General features: G+C 37.2%; 1 protein-coding gene across 3 annotated transcripts in view; it reads left to right on the forward strand.

Annotated features, from left to right (window-relative positions):
• The window catches only part of SLIT2 (slit guidance ligand 2), a gene marked incomplete at both ends in the record, with an annotated part of 381,466 nt that overhangs the window by 280,845 nt on the left and 78,583 nt on the right, over nucleotides 1–22,038 (forward strand). For 2 of the 3 annotated variants that reach the window (XM_082837578.1, XM_082837576.1), the window contains 7 exons: nucleotides 5,965–6,036; nucleotides 9,826–9,969; nucleotides 10,082–10,245; nucleotides 11,212–11,235; nucleotides 14,761–14,911; nucleotides 17,819–17,893; nucleotides 19,475–19,618. In XM_082837578.1, coding sequence (XP_082693704.1) covers nucleotides 5,965–6,036; nucleotides 9,826–9,969; nucleotides 10,082–10,245; nucleotides 11,212–11,235; nucleotides 14,761–14,911; nucleotides 17,819–17,893; nucleotides 19,475–19,618 — 774 coding nt within the window. The remainder of the gene's footprint in view (nucleotides 1–5,964; nucleotides 6,037–9,825; nucleotides 9,970–10,081; nucleotides 10,246–11,211; nucleotides 11,236–14,760; nucleotides 14,912–17,818; nucleotides 17,894–19,474; nucleotides 19,619–22,038) is intronic. The other variant, XM_082837577.1, reaches the window with a different exon arrangement.

Genomic DNA, 22,038 nt, shown 5'->3' on the forward strand with positions numbered 1-22,038 from the left:
AGAAGTGGAATACCCACATAATGCCTTATAACATTATAAAACAGAAAAGCTAGGAAAAAATCAAATAGCTATGATATCACAGAGGAAGTCCATATATTATAACTAATATCATTTTCCTCTTTGTGTTCATGTTCTGAATTGGCCTTCCAAAGATTAAATTATTTACCCCCTCCATAAAATATATAACTACCCGGATTTGCAATCACCCTTTTCTTCATTTAAACACAATCATAAATTCAACAGAAATGTATTTGGGCCCCTCTTGTGTACTAGTCCCCACGTGAGTGAACGAAACACCAAAATCCCTCCCTCATGGAGGTGACCAATGATAAAGTAAACTATGGACAGAAACTATAGTATATCTGATGATACAGGTGCTATGAAGGAAAACTAAGAAAGGAAAGGGGATAAGGAATGCTAGAGGAGGGGAGAGCTAAAATTTTAAATAGAACAATTAACAAAGGCCCCCCAGGAAAGTGATATTGGGCAAAGATCTGAAGATTGGGATTGTAGGAGTGAGCTCTACAGAGATATGGAGAAAGAGCATTCAAGACAGAGGGAACAGGGCTTCCCTGGTGAAGCAGTGGTTGAGAATCCACCTGCCAATGCAGGGGACCCGGGTTCGAGTCCTGGTACGGGAAGATCCCACATGCTGCGGAGCAACTAAGCCTGTGCACCACAACTGCTGAGCCTGTGCTCTAGAGCCCGTGAGCCACAACTGCGGAGCCCACATGCCACAACTACTGAAGCCCGTGCTCCTAGAGCCTGTGCTCTGCAACAAGAGAAGCCACTGCAATGAGAAGCCCGTGCACCGCGACGAAGAGTAGCCCCCGCTCGCCGCAGCTAGAGAAAGCCCTGCATGCAGCAACGAAGACCCAACGCAGCCATAAATAAATAAATAAATAAAATAAAATTATTAAAAAAACAGAGGGAACAGCTAAATACTGAGGCTCTGAGGTAGGAGTGTGCGGAGTGTTTCAAGACAGAGCAAGAAAAAGTCAGTATGACTTGAGGGGAGCAGATGCTTGAAATTAAAATAATGAAAAGGTTGCAGTTGTTGGTAATGGCAAGGTCTCGGGTGCAGCCACAAGGATAGAGGGATAAATATGGTGAAAGACAGGTTGCTGGAAAAGAGTCATGTTGGAGACTGAAATAGTGAGCCAGGAGTTTAAGTCTTCCAGAAAGGGGTGAAGTGACTTAGGTGTATGTAGATTAACTGCAAGAGGGATGCAAATAGGCCACATTTCTTTGTTTAAATGAAGTGTTTACTTGTACAAGTTGCTTTTATATGTCTTACTGCAGCTGTACTCAATTATATAGCCAGCTTAATTTAATCACTACATTTGCTAAAGAAGCGAAATATTTAAAGGTGGCATGTTGCCAAATACCTCTAATGCATTTTATTTAATAAATTGATTTTTTATTCAATTACCAAAATAGTATATCTTAGAGAAAACTGGATTTCATCTGTTGAGTGTTTTTTAAGGTCCCTCCTATTAAATTCATTAACATTTATTTATTTTTATTAACATTTATTTTGTTACATATTATTATATATCACTATTATATATATTATATACCACTATTATATATTAACATATTTTATTATATAACAATGTATTACGTATTATTAACAAAATATCATTCAAAATACATGCATCTATGAAATCATTTTATCCTCAGGGCTTTTTATTACTTTCACTGTGACATCAACAAAATTTCTATAATATTTAATAATCATTTCTTAAGAACTTGGCATACAAGTACATTTAGCATTGCCTCTAAACATTTTTTATTTTTCATTTACTGGTTGGATTTATATTATATTATAATTATATATATTTATATTAACAAAATAACTTTATATTAAGTGTTATAGCAGTGCAGCTTAGTGGCTAAGCATATCTCCTTTAGAATGCTGGATGGCTTGTATTCGAATACTGGCTCTAACTCACTGGTACACAGAGCTAGTTACTAATTTCGCTGTTCTTCAGTTATCTCATCTCTAAGATGGGGATGAGAGTATTCCTCTCCTGGCTTTGTTAGAAACACAGAGTAAACTTTCAAGAGATATTACAATAAGACCATGGCAAATTCTTCTCCTGATACTTATCAATGTGTATGATTTTGGATTTTAATTATCCCAGGGAATTTTTATGCCCAAGATCCTCAGAATATGATTTTCCTCTCTTCTTACTTTTTCATTAACCTTTTACAAACTATTGTAGTTCACTAATTCTTATTTCCTCTCTTTCACTAACCAGCTCACAAATTCCACAGGGGTCTATAGTGTAAGGCTTGATTGCTGTATTTGCATTTCCTACAGGCTTTTCTTGGACTGATGTTAATTGTCCAGCACAGTACCTTGCATTTACCACTGGTTTTCATTGAAAATGTAGCGACCTCTGCTTTCTCTTTACTGTACTCTCTTTAAATTTGCTTAGTGTTTTAATTCTCAAGTACACGTGGTTTTTCATTTATAAGTAAGTATAGCTCTTTAACATTTATTTGGATAGTAAGTCTGCCCATTGCACCTTTTTCATGGTAGCCATCATGTAGGTTTCTATTTTGGACATTTTTTCTCTTTAGTAGGAGTTCTGTCTTCTGCTTTCAGCAAGGGCAGGAGAAGTCAAAGACTGGCCAGCAGTGGTTGCTGTATCTTACTGTCCCAGTATTGAAACACCAGAGTGAAACTCGGTTTAGTATTCTTAGCCTTCCTTCTTGTAGCAGGTACAAAAGCTGCCATAAGATTTCCCTGTTGTTTCAAACGACTATAAAAAATTCTCTATCAGCATAATGTACTGTATATAGAATGGCAAATATAAGCCATGTATAAGAAAACTGTAGAAAAGCTACCCAATTTGTCATTCTTGGTATTTGGAAATTGTGCGTATTACTCATGTATTTATTTTCTTTTCACCTGAATTATTTTTATCTTGATTTTTAAAAATTTTCCTTCCCTCTTATGAGTTTAGCAAGATTCTCATTGGCCCTCTTGCAGTTTGTATCTTTATGTGATGATACTCCTTTCCCTCATTTTTATAGACTTTGGCCCTATTTTCTTGGCTGCCATCCAATTGTTCTGTCCTGGTCTTTGGACTTTTGATATTTTTAAATCCCTTTTTCCTTCCTACCATTTCGATCTCACTGTGTGTAAAAAAACTATTCAGCCCTAGTATTGCTATACCGTTTTGTAGAGAAATCTCATCCCCATCATATCAAGTATTTATTATAATATTTTTATGATAGTCCATATACCCAATTATACCTACACTTACAGATTTCCTACATTCTTTTGTGATTTTCGTCTTTTTCTCCCCTGTACCCAAATTGTCTCATTCATAGTAAACATCTATTTTCTTATCATGATCTTAAAGAAAACAGAATGATTTGTTGGAAAAGAAAATGTTCACAGTGTAAGTATGTCACACTGTCTAGCTAGTCCTCCTTTTGTGCTATTTGAACCAACCTTTGAAACAAAAGACCCAAGTGAACAACCTACTAAATTACTCACCCTTTGATTCTGATGTGGGTTCCCCACAGTTCTTACACATCCTGTTTCCTTTTTAGATCTCGATGGGTTCAAAATGTGAAACTCCTTCAATATTCAAAATAGCCCTTTTGGGTGTCTCTTCGAAGCCATACCTTTTATTCATCTCAGTTGTATCAGCGGCTGGCACACGGGCCAATGGTGAACATTGAACAAGTAACAGCTGGATTCAGTTTAATTGGGCACGAAGCCTAGAACCTGGCAAAGTTCCTGGCACATAATGAGTGTACGATACCTATTGCTGAGTGCATTACTTGAATGATATTCCGTTGAATATCCCGAATTGGTGCCACCTTGATCTAATCATTTGTTCCCTAAAGCCCTCTGTTCTCTTATTCTTGACCTTAAGATATATATTATTATTGCTCTACCCTTTCTTAACACCCTTACCTCCTTGAGCCTGACAATGTAGAATTCTCTCTTTTGTTCTTGTATTTTTAAAATTGTTTCTTCTCTAATTGTGTTAAGTTTTTTAAAAAATCTATATTCTACACAAATGAATTTTTATGTTATACTGTATAACTATACCACTGGAATCTATACAAATGAAATGTCACATTGTACAGCATAGCACCCAGCTTTATTTGTTCCCTTAAGAATTCTCTTCATATTTTGTAATATATCCCACCTCTCACTGACATCTTAAAAGGCAACAGCTTTTTCCTCACTCTGATTCATCTCTCTTGCATTATTTTCCTCCTTTCCAAACAGTAATCATGTACAGCTGCCAAACATATTAATTATTTTGATTCTCATTTTGGCTTTTTCCTCCACATTTTTGTTTTACATCTTTATTGGAGTATAATTGCTTTACAATGGTGTGTTAGTTTCTGCTTTATAACAAAGTGAATCAGTTATACATATACATATGTTCCCATATCTCTTCCCTCTTGCGTCTCCCTCCCTCCCACTCTCCTCCACATTTTATGACATCATTTATTTCTCTTCCAAAAGAATACTTCTGACTTTTTAAAGTAATTTATGCCCATCCTAGAGAATATTTTAAAAATAAAGACAGTATATATAGATTCAAATTCAAATGACCTCCGGACAGTAAGTCACTTACCATCTAGAGATTTTCCACTTTTTTTCTATGTATATATGTATATATTCTTCTAAACAAAGTTAAAATTATACTATAATATATTCTTTTGTATTATGCTGTTTTAAACTTAGTGTTGTATCATGAATACTTTCATTTCACTAAATATTCTTCAGAACATGATTTTTATCAATGTGAAATATATATTTAGCCAATCCCCTTCTTTGGAACTTGGATACATTTTATTTGTATTTAATTTTTCACTGTTATAAATTATTCCATGAACAACATTTGACAGATAAAATATTGTGTTTGTCTCCGATTTTTTTCTTAAACTCTTGAGAGAAACAACTAAGTTAAAATTTATATAAACATCTTTATGACTCTTGATACATGTTGTCAAATTGTTCCTCTAAAAATATAATTTCTGTCTTTTCCTACACATAATTGTGGTCCTCTGCTTTTGAGGCCTGAGAATAGAGGGGCATCATTGCAGATCTGTGGTCAATAGCCAACATGATGAGTCAATCATTTTCATTTATTTGCTGTTGAAATCCCCTCATCTCACCCTTTCTGTGAATACATTAATTTATTCCTTAATTTGTTCCTGTGCTAATTTATTACTCATTTTACTCTTCAAACAATATTCACTCATCAATCCAATGTTAGAACATCACTGTGTGTCAAAACCTAGGCACCAGGTATGCTGAAGTAATTAAGTCATGGTCCCTGCACTTTGTGGCTACACTTAGTGGCTAATCAGAGGTAGGGACATGACAATACATTCCTATTCATATTTCTTTGGGGAACATACATTTAAAAAATTCTCCTGTATCAATATTAATGATCACTGTCTTCACAAATCTTACATTTCTTATGCATATACATTATATGTTTAAAACGAAAATTTTACACTTATGTGGATTCCTTTCACTGTTTTCCATTATGATAATCCTAAACCTCATCCCTTTAAAGAACAGTAGGTTCCACATTTGCTGTTCTCCTTTGTTATATACTGTGTGCTCTCATTACATATGAACTGTGTGTGCGTGTGTGTGTGTGTGTGTGTGTGTGTGTGTGTGTAGAAACACATGACAATTTAACAGTGGACATTTCTATGAAAGGGGAATAAAATTATAAATTATGTTAATTTTTTTGTTTTTCTATGTTTTCCAAACTTTCTACCATAAGCTACGTCTAATCTATAATCAGGGAAAAAACATTTGCAAATTGAAGTTTGTTTACTCAACTATGGCTTTTATGACGTATGGAGCTTACTAACCTCCTATATGCCTGAATACATATGTTTGGCTGAATTTGTTTTGCTGGTTGATGTCTAATTTTTTTGTTTGTTCAAATCATGTTTTTCCAGTGTCCTCTATGGAAATAAAATCACAGAACTCCCAAAAAGTTTATTTGAAGGACTGTTTTCCTTACAGCTACTGTAAGTATTTGATTGTTTCTGATCTGTTGAACCCAAATATATATTTTAGCCAGTGTACCATCTCGTATTTCATGGAGGCTTCAGAAAAATTTGACCCAAAATGACATAGCTTAATGAAATGGAAAAGATTAGTCTAGTGAAGCTAACATTGATGGTGGTTATTTATTTGAAGACACAACACTTTGAAATTGTTCCCAAACCTTTCTTTCCACATTGTCATAAATGTGGGCATCCTGGCTGTTCTGTCATTTATAGTTTGTGGAATCCTTGCCCTTTATGAAATTTCTCTGGTTTGATTTACCAATAATTGGAAAGGAGAAAGACATGGTAATATGTTTATCCACCTTTGTCCAAAGAATCTGCAACAGTGACAATACTAGAATAACATCCCCCAACACAAAGATGGTGTTTAGTAGCCTAGGACAGAGTGGTAACACTCAAACTAATCTTTAGTGAGAGAATTATCTGTCAATTTCCTGGATTTTGTCTATAAAGACCACTCTGCTTAGAGAATAGCTACAACTTATTTGTCTCGAAAGAAGTATTTATGATACATATTTATAAGAATAAGACTTGACCCCAGGTGTCTTAATTAATGCTCATACGAAAATGAGATTGAAAAAATATGATAATACTAAGATTGTTAGTTTTGGACCATCAAAGTCTATTCAAATCACCAAACACATAGGGTATCTCATTTGGGGTACACACTGACTTAGCTACTGTGGATAGAAAGATGAGTATGATATAATTTTTTCTCTCAACTAGCCCACAGTCAGTCTACTTTAAAATTCTCAAGTTTAGAATGCTATTTTCTCTTTTGGATGTGTGTATTTGTTGGAGTTGGGGTTTGAACCACTTACTTGGTAAAAATTTATTCCTGGTCTCACAAACAGCCCAAAGGTTGATTTTTTTTCCTTACTTGATAAATGTATGTTTATAATTACATCCTATTATCCACATTTTAAACCTTTCATTATTATGCAGAAACATATTTTATATCACAACACAGCTCATACATATACACATGTGTGTCATACATATACATATATGTACACATATACATGTGTGTACACATATACACGTGTGTGTCTGTTCATACAGACACACAAATGAAGCAAATCATTAACAAAACTGTTTAACCTCACTATGTATAGTACTGTCAATTCTGTTCCATTCTCTCTCTCTTCTTAATGCTACATAACTCAATAAATTGATTTTACAACAGACCAATCCGTCATGATAAATACTGACCTTTGTCACCTAGTGACTTTATTTGGGCATCAAATTATTTTTTAACCCTTCATTTGCAGTGAAGTTAGCAAATATTGTTTCTGATCTTGAATAGGATGACTCTATACACATTATAGGTATAGCTAGGTACTATAGCCAAGTGTTGCCTATTTGTTATTTACTTTTGTGTCATTCTTTCACATCTTCTTAGCATTATTCTCCTCACCATTCACTTACATTCTCTTGCTACCACTGTCCTGCCTGGTACCAACACTAAAAATGGCACCTTTTTCTTTCCACACACACTTATTGGTAGTTGTTGTAACAAGTGGGTTGATAAACACTGGGAATCTGTATGTAGATAAACCTTACTAAAAAAGCCAGCTTTCTCCCTCTGCCCTAAGTTCTATCTCTAGACCAAGCCTGCCAGAGCTAATGTGGCACAATAGACTCTTTATGGTTAGTTGAGAATTTGGTTAGGTTAAACATCTTAGATCTGCTTGAACAGATGAGATATTGAGGAGAAGTAGGTAAATGGAAGGAACAAAAGAAAGTAGTGTTCAGTACTGTCCCCCTAATTTCTGGACCACCTGAAATGTAAACTAAGTACAAAGTGCTCAGAACGGCACTTTTGTTAGTTGTGTCTTCCAGGCTCCGCATCTTTTCCTTGTCCTTAGCATTGTGCTTTCCAGCTCCTTTCTTAGCTCACTAGTTAGGGAACATGGCCAGTGGGCCGTGTGTTGTGGCCCCAAGTGGGGAAGTATAGGATTAATCAGTCCACACCTCAAACCATGCCTCTAAGCTCTTAAGAAAGTATTATATAGATCACAGAGAAAACCAAAACTGCAGTTTCTGAAGGAAGATAAAAAAAGAGTACAGCAGGGAGAACCACCACTAGAAAGTCCTGGCTTTGCATGTGCAGGGAATTGAGGTCTTAAAAAGGCAAGTAAAACTGGAATACCCTGAATTACAGAGATTCTGGTGGGCAAATGGGAAAACAGTTTTCAGTGTGTTAGATAAGAAAGCATCATACCCAAACCACATGGCACATATTTTTTGAGCTACTAAATATTTGTTAAAGTCCGAAGTATCAAAGCTCTGAACTGAATGGTGACAGAGAAAAAGAAGTATCAAAGAAAATTCTCTGCCCCTGAAGGGCTAAACTGTCTTTGGGCAAACATGAGGGCCTCTATAAAATAGTTGACAAGACTAGGTAGCACTGACTGACTTCCTAGAGGAAGGAATACATTAGTTGGGTGGCAGTTGTATTCTGGAAAAGTCTTGTTCTGGAGAAGGTGGACCTTCTGTGAGACCTTGATAGGCCAGAAGGTTGAGGCAGGTGGAGAGTCAGGCAGACACAGGGACATATAACCTACAAGAATGATGTTTGCCCAAGTGTGATCTGTAAACCACAGTTCCACAGAATATTGATGCAGAATACCACTGGTATATATGAGAAAAAACAAGTTTGTGGGATATTATGTTAAACCAAGTGAAATGGATATGTATAATGCAGAATGAGGGTCTTCGTGTGATAATGCCACTCTCCAAGAGGGTTATAAAGTAGTCGTCCAACAACAAATATTTATTGAGCACCTAGCACATGCCAGGCATGTGGGAAACAACAGAGAACAAAATAGACTAATATCCCTGTTGTCTGGACCTTATACCCTTGGGAGAGGGTTCATGCAGATGGCAGTCAGCAAGAACATAATAAATAAGCAAATCACACGTAACAGAAAGAAATGTGTATTTAAGAAAATAGAAAAAGTAGATTAAAGTAAAGGAATTGAGATGCTAAGGATAGGGGAGGGGCAAAGACAGGCTGATGGTATTGGAGGGAGTGGCGGGGGGAGGTTGAATGGAAAAGGTGACATTGCAGCCGACTCGAAGAAGCAACACAGTTAACCAGGCAGACATCTGGGAGAAGAGCCTTCCAAGCAGAGAAGAGAGTCTGGCAAGGAGACCTGTGTGGCTGGAGCTGAAACAGCCAGGAATAGAAAACTTGGAGGTTGTAAAGTTCAAAAAAGGAACCAAAGATCCCATTGGGCATTATGGGCTATTGTCAAGTCTTAGGTTTTATTCAGAGCAAACTGGGAGTTGTTGCATGGTTTTGAGAGAGGAGTGATGTATTCTGGTCTATGTTTAGAAGTCTCACTCTGGCTACCGTTTTGAGAATGGACTGAACTTCTTTTTCACAGAGCAGCTCCAGGGACTAATGTTTTATAAGAACTTTATGGTGCCCTTGACAGAGAAACTGGCTCTCACCCACCTTTGTCTATTGCTGTACTTCTACACATTCCAGAGAATATATTTAATAATTTTTGTTGAATAAATGTATAAGTACCACTAGATTTAGTCAATCCAATCATTAGACATGACCCATGCTTTATCTGCCATGACCCCAAATCTTCAGCCTGTGATACCTCAATGATTACTTAATGTTAAGGGTAAAAGAAATGGATTTCTTGATTGGGTTTTCTCAAGAACAACAGAGTCTTGAAGATGGGTTAATGAGATACTACACTTTAATTCTACGACTATTTAATCAAACAGATTATTGAATGCCAACAAGATAAACTGCCTTCGGGTAGATGCTTTTCAGGATCTGCACAACCTGAACCTCCTCTCCTTATATGACAACAAGCTTCAGACCATCGCCAAGGGGACCTTTTCACCTCTCCGTGCCATTCAAACCATGTATGTATATAGGATTTGGATCAAACGTGATGACCATTGTATTCACTCTGAATTGGAGAGTTGAGTTCATTGCAAGTCATGTGTAAAAGTGTTCTGTATGTGTTTCTGAAAGGCATTTGGCCCAGAACCCCTTTATTTGTGACTGCCATCTCAAGTGGCTGGCGGATTATCTTCATACCAACCCAATCGAGACCAGTGGTGCCCGCTGCACCAGCCCCCGGCGTCTGGCAAATAAAAGAATCGGACAGATCAAAAGCAAGAAATTCCGTTGTTCAGGTAAGTTCTTACTTTGTGTAACATTTCCACAGCGTTACCCAAAACAGTAGTGAGATGTACAGACAGCTGGCCTTGAGCTGAATTACCAAACATTGCAGAATCGTATTTCTTTTTCTTCTGCCCATGAAGGAAAAGAACTGTAGTCACCATTCATGTAGCACTCCTACATGTAACCTTTTTAACACAATATCCAGCAGAAGAAATAAAGAAAAAAAGACGCCTGGATACTTCATACTATAATCCCAGGGTTTGAATTTAACAGGGGCCTTTTATCTAACTCAGTGCCTTTAAAAGTCTGTAAGTCTCAAGTTTGTTGTATTGTTTTTCACTGAGCAAGAGTAAAGTAATTAATCATGTTTCCATTTCTTTAAGAAAGTGAACTGAGATTTGGTTACTTGATTTGCTCAGGCTCAGAAGTAGGGGGAAAAAAAGCTCTGGATTCCTTGCTTCTCACACTGAATGCTGTTTTCTTGTTTTGCATTCTCACATTTTGAATAGGACTGTGAGGGTACATTCTTTTTCCAAAAGGCCATCTTTTAACACTTTGGGAATATTACATTTACTTATAAAAAGTGAAATATAGATGCATTTTATTAATATTAAAGGGAAAACTTACTTCGTTGAAATTTACTGTTTGCTTAGGTATAATCTTTTCTAATTTCTCATAATAAAGTGCATTCTATATGTTTTGGGTAGTATGCTACCTAACCATTCCAGGAGTTATTTCACATTCGGCAGTTAATTTATACTAAGAAGCTAATATCAAAACAAAGCCCTTTATTGTCCATGGTTCCAGATGCATTTCCTACTCACTGTACATGATTATACTTCAGCCACTGCTGTGAATATACATTTTCACTTAATTATCTATAGTAACTTTAGTCCATTCTTAATCTAATATAACTCATATCTCTGCTTGCTGACATTCAGGTGCATCTTCTATTTTTTTTCTCTTTTTTTATTTAGCTAAAGAACAGTATTTCATTCCAGGTAGGTTTTGCTCGGTAGTAGGACTAACTTCAGACACCTTTTCCTCACCTTATAAAATGTAGCTTCTAAAACTTTGATATGCATGCTTTGGAAAATCCAGTGGGTACTCTGTAGCTATATTTCCTTCTGCATAGATCACTTGTAGCTGTTTCCTGAAAACCTGACCTTTGCATGCAGCTTCTGATGTTAAACATATTACTATTAAACTCCCACCTTTTTCTCTCTCTCTCACTTTGGCACATTATCTGAAATTTCTCACAGTAGCTAAAATGTTTCAATCTATGGCTTTCTACTTAAATAATTTTCTCTCCTTATGTTGTATATCTGCCCTTTCAACCTGTTTTTAAAATATAGCATCTTAAGCTGGTTTTAAAGACAGAGACCTTTCTGTTGTCAAAGAACTAGTTCTACATGAAATCAGTCTCAAACACACAGAACTGTGTTTTCCATCATGAGATTTACTTTTTTATAGAGATTTTTTATACTAAAAAAGTATCCCTTACTTTTTGCTTTACTTTGCTTGCTGTTGCTTCACTTTTTATACCAAAGCAGCAACTTCCTGCTGATTTATGTGCAGTTGGACTTTGCTTGTGATTTAAAATTCTTACATCCCTGGAGTCACAGTATAACTCCACGAAAACAATATTGACATCCATCCTGAAAGCATCAGAAGTTCATGGGCACCAAGTGCCTTGGATAACTTAGGCAGATGAATGGAATGTTTCTTAGAAAAATAATTGAAATGTTTTACCACTGCAGTCTTAACACTATCAAGGCTGATGATTCTAGAACTAGCTCTTTGAAATATGTTTCTTTACTTATTTTTTCCTTGCCTGCCAATTGTGTAAAATGCCTCTTGACTTGTTTGTTTTAAACCATTATATAAAAATACATGTTAGTAGTTCATTGGCTACATTTACAATATCCTGGGTATATTCTAGACTATAATATATCTTAATAGTTATAAATTTAAAAAATATTTATATGGTGTTAGTATGAAAAAACGTACTTATTTTCTTAAGAAGAACTCTGGGTTTGGTCTCTATTTTAAGGAAATATGCGTTGCTTGCCATTGTTGAATTATAATATGAATAATTGTATGCATTTAACAGATTTTGTATCATTACACATTTTGACTTGAATGATCAGTAATATATATATTACACTGGCTGCATAAGAAGTAACATGTTGAAAAGAACAGTTGATTGGCCTTCATTGGCAATCTTTAAAATTCAGTGTTTTTACCCAATTATTAAGTAGAAAGTCATCTGATAGCTATTACCCAGAAAAAGCCATTTTGAAAAACAGAACCCCTATAGGATAAAACATCGATATTACTTAAATCCCCAAATTAGAGAAGTGAATATAATTATCAAATTATTCAATCTGTCACATTTAAATATGCTTTATCAATAATTTAGAAATTAATATTTCAAATACACCAAATAAGGAACAAAAGTCAGGTTGTTTTCATAAATTCTGATACAGTTTTGTCCTCTTATTAACAGCAGCCAAAATAGGTTTGGGGAAAAAAAAAAAAAAAACCCAAAACTTTTATGTCAGATATCATGGCTTAATTGTCAGTTTCTGGTCATTCAATTTACATGATTTAAACAAATAATTATAGAAGTCAGGACTCAGAAGAATTCTTTGGGCCTCTCCTCCCTTTTTTTTTCCAGATTTTAATTAAAATATGAGCTTGCCTAAAGAGCAACCATAAAATAAGCATTACCATTGCATTGAATGCAGATTATTTTCAATGTAAAATATCTCGTGTATCTGTCACTTAGACTTTGTTCCCTGTATTTCCTTATTTCACTTTTTAAATGAAAGCTTAAACTACAATACAAGAGATCCTCAGTAAATGCCACAACATTAATTGGCAAATGTAATGAAACTGTTATATTCAGCTTTGCAAACTTCTTCCGAGATCCTGATTCCATTTCAATTAAGTGACATTATTTATAAGTTGGAAAGATCATTATGAAGCATGTAAGCCACAACCTAAGGTTTAATCCAAGTGTTCCGGTGATAGTCCTTGAAGATCTCACGATTAGTTTTTCACTTCATTTTACATGTCTACTTGCCTACCACCATTCTGGATAGCATCTAGAGATTACAGTGAGCACTCAAAGAAAATTTATCTTGTGGAGACTTCATTTTTTTAGAGGAATTGACAAGAACTTAATTTGTGCGGTGCATCTTGTATGCCATTGCTTTTCCTGTACTGCTGTGCTTCAAAAAATGATTATGAAAGTTTACAAAGCATGACGATTCTTGTCACACCAGGCCATTCCCCGATAATTGCCACAGTAAGGGAGGAAGGAAGAGACCTGAGTGAGTTTTATATACGTGTATGTGAATCTTAACTGGGTTTACTGTCTTTCTTTCCTTCTCGGTGATCTTTACTTTTGCAGGAATTCACCATTTTGGCTGTAAGTAAAAGTGTCTGATCTGAAACATGATATCCTCCCTTTTCAATCCTGATGTATCTTCTTTTAGTCTCACTCTTTTGCACCCTTTTTTTTTTTTCCCAAGAAGAAACCACAGATCTTTTGAGCCTCTCTGTTGTCCTTGTAGCGCACCTTCAACTTCTTCCTGGATGTTTTTTCCCGAAAGCTGTTGTTTCCATTCTGCAGTTCTGAGGAACGTTGGAGGCACCTTTCAGTATAGCCCCTTCTTTGTGTTTCCAGGGAATCTTCGGTAGTAATACTCTTACTATGGTCATAAACATTCTGCGGGGAGAATGCATGTCATGTAAACAGTATTACGTTTCCAGAACGTCTGTAGCTTTTCTCCTGCTTCCCTTCATCTTTCCTCTTGGTCTTACCTTTGGCCTAGTGGATGGTGTAGTGGTTATGTAGCGAGATTTTCTGTTGTGCTTGATCTAACCATGTGGTTGCCAGGTATGAGTAAAACATGGTTCCGTCAAGCACCATGGAACGTCACGCAGCTTTCTACAGCATGACAAGCTGCTGAGGCTTAAATCAGGATTTACTTGTTTCTTTTTATAAAATCAAAATGAACAAAAGAGGGCTTTTTAAGCATTTCTGAAGATTATGTGAGAGGGAGAGAATAATAAAAGACCATAGAAAATTTAAAAACCTGAGTCCATCTATTTGCCTTGAAAGCCCTAATTGAAAATGATATCTAGGCATATGTTTATTACTGGATACATTTTAAATTCTTGACTCAGAGAAAAAATAAACTTTTTCACGACTAGTAGCCATTGTGTGATTAGCTGTCAAATAGTCTAGAATGGCTCATAACTGGATCAGCAGAAAGTACAGCTGTGAAAAGCTCAACTCTGTTAATGTTTTCCTGTCCTGTGAATCTGGTTACTCTTTTTTCCAGCAAATTCCAAGCCCTTGTTTTAACCCTCTCCTGACATCCATTGACCAAAATTCCCCAAGTTGTCTCCCTGCTGCATAATCTATAGTTATCTTACTTTTTTCTTCCTACAAATAAACAAATATTCTAACCTTCAGACTCAGTATCTTCTTTTCTGGCTTGAATCCTCAATAGGTACAGAAGATTATCGATCAAAATTAAGTGGGGACTGCTTTGCCGATCTGGCTTGCCCTGAAAAGTGCCGCTGTGAAGGGACCACAGTAGATTGCTCCAATCAAAAACTCGCCAAAATCCCAGACCACATTCCCCAGTACACCGCAGAGCTGTAAGTTCATCTCCCAACAAAATCCTATTTGGGAGGGAAGGAATGAAAGCATCAAAGCATTGGGATTTTTGTCTTGCCCTTTCATTCTCAATAATTACATTAATTTTAATTGACACACATTGGCATAACTCTTCTTTGTACAAGTATATGTATTAGAGGTTTTCTTACTTCATCTTTCTGGCCCAAGATACAACTACAGAAATTAACTCACCTCTCAAAAATTCAGTTAGCACTTAGTAGTGCTAATAATCATACATTCATTTGATATTTATTTCTTGGATATTACTTATGTCCAAACCCATTTCTAAGCACTTAATAGATTTTTAATGTAGTCTTTTCAGCAACCAAATAAAATAGTTTGGAGTCACCATTTTGAATCTGTGTTAATTATGAATTCAATCAGAGTCATTTTTTTATCAGCTGTGCTACTTCACTGACTCACAAGTGGAAGGATTCAATGTTTACCAAGTATGAAGCACAAAGGATGGTTTTTTTCTGAACAATGGATATCATAGCAGGAAAAGCTAAAAAGACAGAGTGTAATCAGATCTATATTTATAACACTAACATAGGGCCTAACACATACGAGGGTCTAAAATATGTTTGAATCATTTATAGATTCTGTGCCCATGTATGTTGGCCTTCACTGACTTTATTTATAAAAGTATGACATTTAATGTTAGTGTTTCTAAAAATCCAAGAAAAACCTAGTGAAACCTCATCATTTTTAGAACATCTTAGCAATGTTTATGTCTAGCACCATATGGTATTTTTCATTAACTGCTTTGCAAAGTTGGTTGTCTTTTTGTGCATGTATAATTCTCTTGTCTTCAACTAGATTATAGCCCCTTGATGACAGAGATTGTGTTTTATAGTTTATCTCCCACAGTGCCTATACTCATGCCTGTTACTTAATGAATTTTAAGCAATTTGAATAATTAAAAATAATATAATGCTTTCAAAAAGATGGCAGAAACTCACTACCTAGTGGTTATAATGATGCTTTTTAAAATTTCTGTTAGTTCATGAAGCTATTTCATAGGTCCAGGACTTTAGAAATGCATGGAGACCATGCAGTAAAAGCCATGAACTCTCTATTTACTATCATGTAGGGAGTTACATTTATTTCCAATAATACCACAAACAATAATTCAAATTTTATCTTCCAGCATGATAACACTTTAAATAAGTTTACTTGTCACTCAAGAATTTAGAAATTCATATCTAATTCATCTTTCAGCAAAAGTTGTGTGTGTTTTAAGAAATTAAGATTTTTTTTTAATTATACCTTTAAAAATCAGTACTGGGAAGAAAATATTTGTAAAACATATATCTAAATATCGGCTAAATATATAAATATCTAAATATATCTAAATAGCTGCTCAGGGACTCATATCCAGAATACATAAGGAGCTCTTACAACCCAACAATTAAAATGTACCTTACCCAGTTAAAAAGTGGTCAAATTATTTGTATGGACATTTCTCCAAAGAGATATACAAATGAGCAATAAGCACATGAAAAAATACCCAGTATCGGGCTTCCCTGGCGGCGCAGTGGTTGAGAGTCCGCCTGCCAACTCAGGGGACGTGGGTTCGTGCCCCGGTCTAGGAAGATCCCACATGCTGCACCGCGGAGCGGCTGGGCCCGTGAGCCATGGCCGCTGAGCCTGTACGTCCAAAGCCTGTGCTCCGCAGCGGGAGGGGCCACAACAGTGAGAGGCCCGCGTACCAAAAAAAAAAAAAAAAAAATACTCAGTATCATTAGGCATGAAGAAAACGCAAATCAAAACCGTAATGAGGAAAAACAAAAAAACATAATGAGAAAGCACTTCACATCCAGTGGAATGGCTTTTTAAAAAGACAGTAATAGGTGAGAGAAATTGGGCCCCTCATACATTGCTGGTGGGAAGGTAAAACGATGCAGCACTTTTGAGAAACTTTTGAGTTGGGCTCTTCCTCAAGGAGTTAAACGTAGATTTGCCACGTGACACAGCAATTTCACATCAATGTACATAACCAAGAGAATTGCAAACATACAGCCATACAAAATCTTGTATGCCGGTGTCCTAGTGGCATTATTTATAATGATTAAGAAGTGAAAGCAACTCAAATATCCATCAGCTGATGAATGGATAAACACATGTGGTATGTCCACACAATGGAATGTAATTTGGCCATAAAACAGAATGAAGTACTAACCTGTGCTACACATGGAAGAACCTTGTAAATATTATGCCACGTGAAAAAAACAGACACAAAAGGCCACATTTTGTGTGATCCCATTTATAAGAAATATTCAGAATAGGAAAATCCACAGAGACAGCAGGTAAATTAGTGGTTGCCAGGGATTGAGGCAGTGGGGGGCAGCAGACTGAGAATGACCGCTAATGGGTATGGGGTTTCTTTTTTGGACGATGAGTATGTTCTGGAATTAGGAAGCAAAGACGGTTGCACAAGCTGGTGAATATTTTAAAAACCACCGAATTGTACACTTTAAAAGGGTACATTGTGTGGTGTGTAAACTGTATATCAGTAAAGCTGATTGATACATATTTATGGAGAAGTGACTAGAAATAAAATATCCTAAAGTGCTTTTGGAGGCAGGGGTAATAGTGAAAAAAAAAAGTTTGAGAAACTTTGTTCTACAGATTACTGAATGAGAGTTGGTTTTGAATTTCGATGATTGGTTTTCTTCACTACGTGCTTCTTAATATGTTTTATTTTGGTCATTAAAATATGGGATAAATTGGAAAAGATCTGTACTTCCCACAAATTTTCTGTGATATGTGTCCTATATTTTGCTTTAGGATATTCATTAAATAATGTTATAATTCTGTACGAGAAATAAAATTTAATCTCTTCTTGACTGTTGGGAATGAAACTTTTCTGTTTCTGTTTTCCCTAGACGCCTCAATAATAATGAATTTACAGTGTTGGAAGCTACAGGCATCTTCAAGAAACTTCCTCAATTACGTAAAATGTAAGCCGTATATTAACCATCTTTTTAAATATCTGTAGTGCTGTGTTTTCTTATACCTTTGCAGTTTTATTTAGATTTCGTAGGAAATTGGAAAATACAAAAGATTCAGAGACATGTCTATACAGTGACTACCTGTGACATGAATTTAGGGTAAACTCTGAGAGGAACCTAAGTAATTGGCTCTTTCCTATGTTTTCCAGTGATGGCTACCATGTTTTCTGTAGCAGAACCCTAGCATCTTACCTTAACTCAGACAGCTAGTTTGTTATGTAGCCACAGCAGGAATCCAGCAAACTAAGTGCATTAGAGATGAGTTCAGTAATGTTTTGTAACTTCCTTTACTGTTCCCCAAACCATGCTGTTATTTCTCTTTCAGCACGTTCATGTCAACTGTTTGACTTTTTGCTTCATTAAACTTACATTAGAAGAAAGTCAAAATTAATGATTGGTAAACTGACTTGATAGCTCATTTGTGTTACTACATGTCCGCAACTCATATTTTAAAATAAGTTTATAAGCTCAGCAGTTTCAGCAACACTCTGACAGTAACCCTCCCCCACCCAAGTTGGATGGAAAGAGGGACAGGACAGAGGCCAAGAATGAGGGTCCATGGAGTACCCTCCACATAACAGGAAACATCAGGAGAAGGAAAGAAACATAGTTCTGTGATATCTGTGCTTTCATATATGTAACTGGTCCACAGTCACATAGGCTGTAAGTGGCAGAGCAGACTGAAAGCATTTCCTGTGCACTTGACCCACATATTACACTGCCTCCCAAAGAGTTTCTAAGTTCTTAACTGTCCTCCTTTTTCACTGACGTTAACTGCTTTTTCTTTTTAGCTCTAAGATGCTTTTCAATTCAATACATATTTATTCAGCAGCTGCTATGTGCAGCGTTCTGAAAGGAATAAAACGGTACCTAAAAATGATCCTTGTTCTGTGGGCATCCCTGGTATTGGAGTGAGCCTTGAGAAAGAGAGAGAACCTATAGGAAGATGTTACCTCAACTGGATGTTCTTGCCCTCTGGGCAAGCCTTAGTATTTTGTATGATACAAAATACTGGCAGTTAAGTTGGTTGTTTTGACATATTATTACATGAGAAGTTTAACTGGGAACAATCTCAGATTCAGATACATTTCTGATGCTATCTAAATGCAAACATAGTCTTTCCTTCTTTTCTCTATCCAGTTGTCTTCTTTGAGTCATTAATTCATTCAACAGTTTTAATCGGGCACTTCTTTGAAAAGTTTCTTAGTAAGTGTGGCGGCAAACATAAAAGTTTACACAACTCAGTACCTGACTTCAAGAGTTTTATATCCCTGGGGGCCCTGGCAGATCATTGATCAGGCTGGTACTTTTCAGCATAGATATTTCTCCTTTGTATTATTATCACTTTGGCTTGATGGAATCAGGAAGTGGTGACTTTTCAGAGCCTTGGGAATGCCAGGCAGTGAAGAGCTTAGAGTTTTTGTGGAAGACGTTCATTCAGTAGAAGAAAATGATCAGACGTGTTGTCTCAGTGCCCTCGTTGTTAGAAAGAAATTGTTTCAAATATTGGTTTCAACCATTTTTATTTAGAAATTTTAGCAACAATAAGATCACAGACATTGAAGAGGGAGCATTTGAAGGCGCAGCTGGTGTAAACGAAATACTTCTCACGAGTAACCGTTTGGAAAATGTTCAGCATAAGATGTTCAAGGGATTGGAAAGCCTCAAAACTTTGTAAGTATTCTTATTTGCATTGTGATTTTTCTACCACAGGATTGTAATTCCCAGGTCATTATATTCCTGGGAGGGGGAATAGCTCCTGCTTTTCCTCATCCCCCCCCATGTCTGCTCTGTCTCTGTCTCTCTATATCTGTCTCTGTATCTGTCTCTCTCTCTGTCTGTATCTCTCTCTCTCTCTCTTTCTCTCTATCACACACACACACACACACACACACACACACCCACACACACACACACATATGCACACGCACATTTTGTAGAGGCAAACGTCCCTGGGGCTTCCCTGGTGGCACAGTGGTTAAGAATCCGCCTACCAATGCAGGGGACATGGATTTGAGCCCTGGTCCGGGAAGATTGCACAGGCTGTGCATGGAGCAACTAAGCCCGTGCGCCACAACTACTGAGCCTGCGTGCCACAACTACAGAAGCCCACATGCCTAGAGCACAAGCTCTGCAACAAGAGAAGCCACCGCAATGAGAAGACTGCACACTGCAACCAAGAGTAGGCCCTGCTCACTGCAGCCAGAGAAAGCCCACGCAGCTACAAAGACCCAACGCAGCCAAAAATAAATAAATAAAATAAATTAATTTATTAAAAAGAAAAACAGTCCTTGACTCTGATACCTCTGACTTCAGTATGCCGCTTGCAAATGATCAAAAGAACCTCTCCTGGCTGTTGAATCTTCAACAAAAAAGATTATCTTTGCTCCAGTGCTTGTACAGATCTGGCTCCTCTGTTCTTCCTTAGAACAATCATTCTCTTTCCTTTTCCTCAAATACCTCCACCTAATACTCTCTCTTGGCCCAAGGTCGCTAGCTTCAGAACCCACTCCAACACCTGCAGCAGAATAAGCCTAGCTGGAGACTGCCTTCATCTGCCCCTGCAAGGTCTTAGTGAAAAAGAGAGAAACTGGCTGGTGGTATATCTTTTACTGTCTATTTCAAAGAAAACATGCTAAGTGTATGTCTACTTACCCAGTGGTAGGGAGGTTGGGAAAAAGAAATCCTATGTGTTTCCAGAAGGTTGTTGGCCAAGGAAGATGGGGCTTGAATTGACGAGTAAGGACAACACTTTGAGTTACTTGAATTTTCTTCTGTGTGTATGCGTATTTTTCATAATCTCTAAAGCATAAAATTACGTTTGACAAAAGTGGCGGCCTAAACATTGGAAGAGACGCCAACGAAACTCTGAAGCCTTTGGAAGACACGAAGGAAATTATTTGTAACCAAGACATGCCCTTGGGAATTGCAAGCTCTACTGTCTCCCCCAAACCCTCACCCTGCCCCATGCAGCCACCAAGAGCCCTCGTGCCCAGGGTAACTGAGAGCCAAGGAAGTTCATTGCCTGCCCTTTAACAGATTTAGAGGGAGAAGGCATTTCCCCAGCCAGCAGCATCCCCAATTCATATCCTACTCAAAAAAGCCCCTGCCCATGAAAGGAGAGCTTCCTGGGGTAGCCTGGAGCCGAACCATCCAACACAGCCAACCTGCCACCTGCTGACCGCTCCCATGGGCTAACTAGGAGTCCCTTCGAAATGCAAAATGTAATGCAAATATCCCTTTGGTCTTTTTATGGAGGAGATCCTGGGAGTGTAGAACACGGACAGAGAAGATATACTTATATACTATAAGTAGGGGTTATATCTACTCCTGCCCCTATTCCCCTCCCCCAAGCTGCCTCAGGTAACTCAGCAAAACATAAATCCTGCAGCAGGCAAAAGTCTCCCTTCTTAAATAGTCGCCAAGTGACTGTTGTAACTAGAACCTTCTCCTTAAGGGGGCCGTGTGAGTCGGGATGGGAAGGGGAGGATGAGGGGTGAGCCTGTAACTACCTACATTAGATAGCCTTGGGCTGCTGTAACAAGATAAGTGACTGAAGCAACAGGAATTTGTTTTGTCATTGTTCTGGAGGCTGGAAGTCCAAGATCAAGGTGCTGAGAGGGTTGGTTTCTGGTGAGGACTCTTTTCTTGGCTTGTAGATGGCTACCTTCTCTCTGTGTCCTTGCGTGGCCTTTCCTCTCTGTGTGGGAAAAGAGAGCTCTGGTGCCCCTTCCTCTAAGGACACCAGTCCTATCAGATTAGGGCCCCACCCTTAGGGCCTCATTTCACCTTAACTACCTTCCTAAAGGCCCTGTCTCCAAATACAGTCATACTGGGGGTTAGGGCTTAAGGCTATGAATTTTAGGGGGACACAGTTCTGTCCATAGCACCACTCCAAAGAGTTTATCCAAGTATTCTTTTCTGGCTAGGTCCGGTCACAGGACTCTCTGTGAGACAAGTTCTCTAAATTCAGCCTTCTCCTTTGTTATATTTCTAGCAATGTTTTTGTGCCTCTTGTGTTTTGGCACCTGAGACAGACACCCACTGACTCTCTACTTAGTCCCACTGTACCTCAAGCAGCAAAACAGATCATT

This window comes from Leucopleurus acutus (assembly GCF_964270905.1).
Source record: "Leucopleurus acutus genome assembly, chromosome: 4".
Taxonomy (NCBI): domain Eukaryota; kingdom Metazoa; phylum Chordata; class Mammalia; order Artiodactyla; family Delphinidae; genus Leucopleurus; species Leucopleurus acutus.